General features: G+C 48.0%; 1 protein-coding gene across 1 annotated transcript; it reads left to right on the forward strand.

The window, feature by feature from the left end:
• Positions 1–354: 354 nt before the first annotated feature.
• On the forward strand, positions 355–1,887 carry LOC119297004 (cinnamoyl-CoA reductase 1-like). Its single transcript, XM_037574976.1, has 4 exons — positions 355–499; positions 656–813; positions 913–1,101; positions 1,204–1,887. Exons 1-4 carry the CDS (start codon positions 355–357, stop codon positions 1,648–1,650), a joined length of 939 nt encoding a protein of 312 aa, XP_037430873.1. The 3' UTR covers positions 1,651–1,887.
• Positions 1,888–2,408: the final 521 nt, after the last annotated feature.

Consider the following 2,408-nt stretch of genomic DNA (forward strand, 5'->3'; position numbering starts at 1 on the left):
AGGCAAGATGGATGCTTGTTCTATAGAGTATTGAGCTTAATCTGATCCAGCCACTGTGTGTTTTCCTGTGATAGGAACCGCATAGCCACAACGTTACATTGGACAGAGAAGCAGACTTACAGCTGACCCAAATTAAAAAAGAAACAAATATGGCAAGTCGGATATGGCAAGTGGGATGTGGCTGCCAAACTGCACACGCCATCCAGGCCCTATATATACCGGCTACAGAGCGGTTCCCAGCAGTACACACCTCAGTTTGGAACTTGGAAGTCGAGACACACACACACATAGATACATATCCATACTTCTGTTGCTCACTGCATCTCCTAGTTCAGCAAATTGCCAAATTGAGACATGGGAATTGATCGTGTCAACACGGCAGCCACTGGCCGCGGACGCACCGTCTGTGTGACCGGCGCCGGCGGTTTCATCGCGTCCTGGCTAGTGAAGCTCCTCCTGGAGAAGGGCTACGCGGTCCACGGCACCGTCCGAAACCCTGGTAAGCGCAGGGCACCATGCTAACATTTGCTAATCTCCATTGGATCGTGTAGCAGTGATACTTCATGTACTTCCTCTAATCCATATTAACTGACGCTGCTTTAGTACAAGGAGTATATAACTGTATAATGTATATTTAACTTCCGTGTAATTTCAGATGATATGACAAGGAATGCGCACCTGAGAGCCTTGGAAGGGGCTACGAACCGGCTGACCCTCTTCCGGGTGGACCTGCTTGACAAGAAGAGCCTCGTCACTGCATTCCAAGGATGCGAAGGCGTATTCCACACCGCATGCCCCGTCACCAATGACCCGGTACTTTACTTAGTTCTTCAGCCCTACCCACATTGGAGTACTAGCAGCTGACATCGAATGTACGGCAGCTGACAATGGTTTATTCATGAATTGGTGCAGGAAAAAATGATCGAGCCGGCGGTGAATGGGACGAGAAACTTGATCAATGCCGCGGCAGAGGTGGGCAGCATCCGGTGTGTCGTAATGATGTCGTCGATCAGCGCCGTGTACATGGATCCTCGCCGCACCCTTGATGGGAAGGCCGACGAGACATGTTGGAGCGACCTCGAGTTCTGCAAGAACACAAAGGTCAGCTTAATTAACTCTCACTCGTGTATGTTAGAAGCACCATATACATGCTAAAAGAAATACATGTAAAATGACATGCATCTGACAAGTAAGCATATGCAGAACTGGTACTGCTATGCAAAGACGGTGGCGGAGCAGGCGGCATGGGAGCTTGCCAAGGAGAGGAAGCTAGACCTTGTGGTGATCAACCCGTCTCTAGCGTTGGGCCCTCTGCTACAGACGGCGGTGAATGCCAGCACGTGGCATATTGCCAAGTATCTAGATGGCTCGCTGCAGACGTATGCCAACGCGGCACAGGCGTACGTGCACGTCCAGGATGTTGCAGACGCGCACACGCGTGCGTACGAGACGCCCGACGCGCATGGCCGGTACCTCTGTGCAGGGCGCACACTGCACCGCGGCGAGGTGTGTGGTATCCTCGCCAAGTTCTTCCCGGAGTACCCCGTGCCCACGAGGTGCAAGGAAGGGGCGAGCGAGATGAAGAAAGGGTGCCGGTTCAGCAGTCGGAGGATCATGGAGCTCGGCGTAAGCATCACGCCGGCGAGCTAGTGTCTTTACGACACGGTCACCAGCCTTCAGGACAAGGGTATCTTACCCCGTCGTGGCGCTGATATGTCCTGACAACTCCATGGGCACCTTGGTCAAGTTAGCTGCATGCATGCCCGTTTGATTATTACAAAGTCGTCGCATTGACTTCTTTATTTACGTCTTATTTGCTCACCAATTAATATAAGTGTCCTTTGTTATGATCTTTACCTACCTCTGTGCCATGATACTACATACATACTACTCTTTTCGTTTCAAATTACTCGTCGTAAAAATGGATATATCTAGAACTAAAATACATCTAGATACATCTATTTCTGCGACGAGTAATTCGGAACGGAGGGAGTACCTCTCTAAATCAATAGTGTCAGAAAATGTGTTATATTAACTTACAGAGGTAGTAGAATATTGTGATCCTTTATAAAAAAGTAGAATATTGTGATTTATGCACCAGATCCTTTAGTAGCCCCGGCAAAACGGCATTTGTTCAGACATATGTGCCCATTATGTCATACTATGCTTAGAGCAACTCTAACATAGTCGTCATATGCTTCAGAACTTCATAATAAATCCGGAAAAACGCGAGCACCAATGCCAAGTACAGAACTTGAACTCTAGTGGGATGGCTTCATCACAAAAAAGCTGACCATCTGAGCCTAGAATGTTTATTATGGTATTTTTATATATAAATAAAAGTAACATATTTATAAGAGGAGAAAGCCAAAGGTGAGATACAATGGAAATTCAACCAATTCCGTGTC

Source organism: Triticum dicoccoides, chromosome 5A (assembly GCF_002162155.2).
Source record: "Triticum dicoccoides isolate Atlit2015 ecotype Zavitan chromosome 5A, WEW_v2.0, whole genome shotgun sequence".
Classification (NCBI taxonomy): Eukaryota; Viridiplantae; Streptophyta; class Magnoliopsida; order Poales; family Poaceae; genus Triticum; species Triticum dicoccoides.

Coding starts and splice junctions, on each gene's coding strand:
- LOC119297004 (XM_037574976.1), top strand. CDS start 355: ATGGGAATTGATCGTGTCAACACGGCAGCCACTGGCCGCGGACGCACC. Junction 500..655: donor CGGCACCGTCCGAAACCCTG/GTAAGCGCAGGG, acceptor GTGTAATTTCAG/ATGATATGACAAGGAATGCG. Junction 814..912: donor GCCCCGTCACCAATGACCCG/GTACTTTACTTA, acceptor GAATTGGTGCAG/GAAAAAATGATCGAGCCGGC.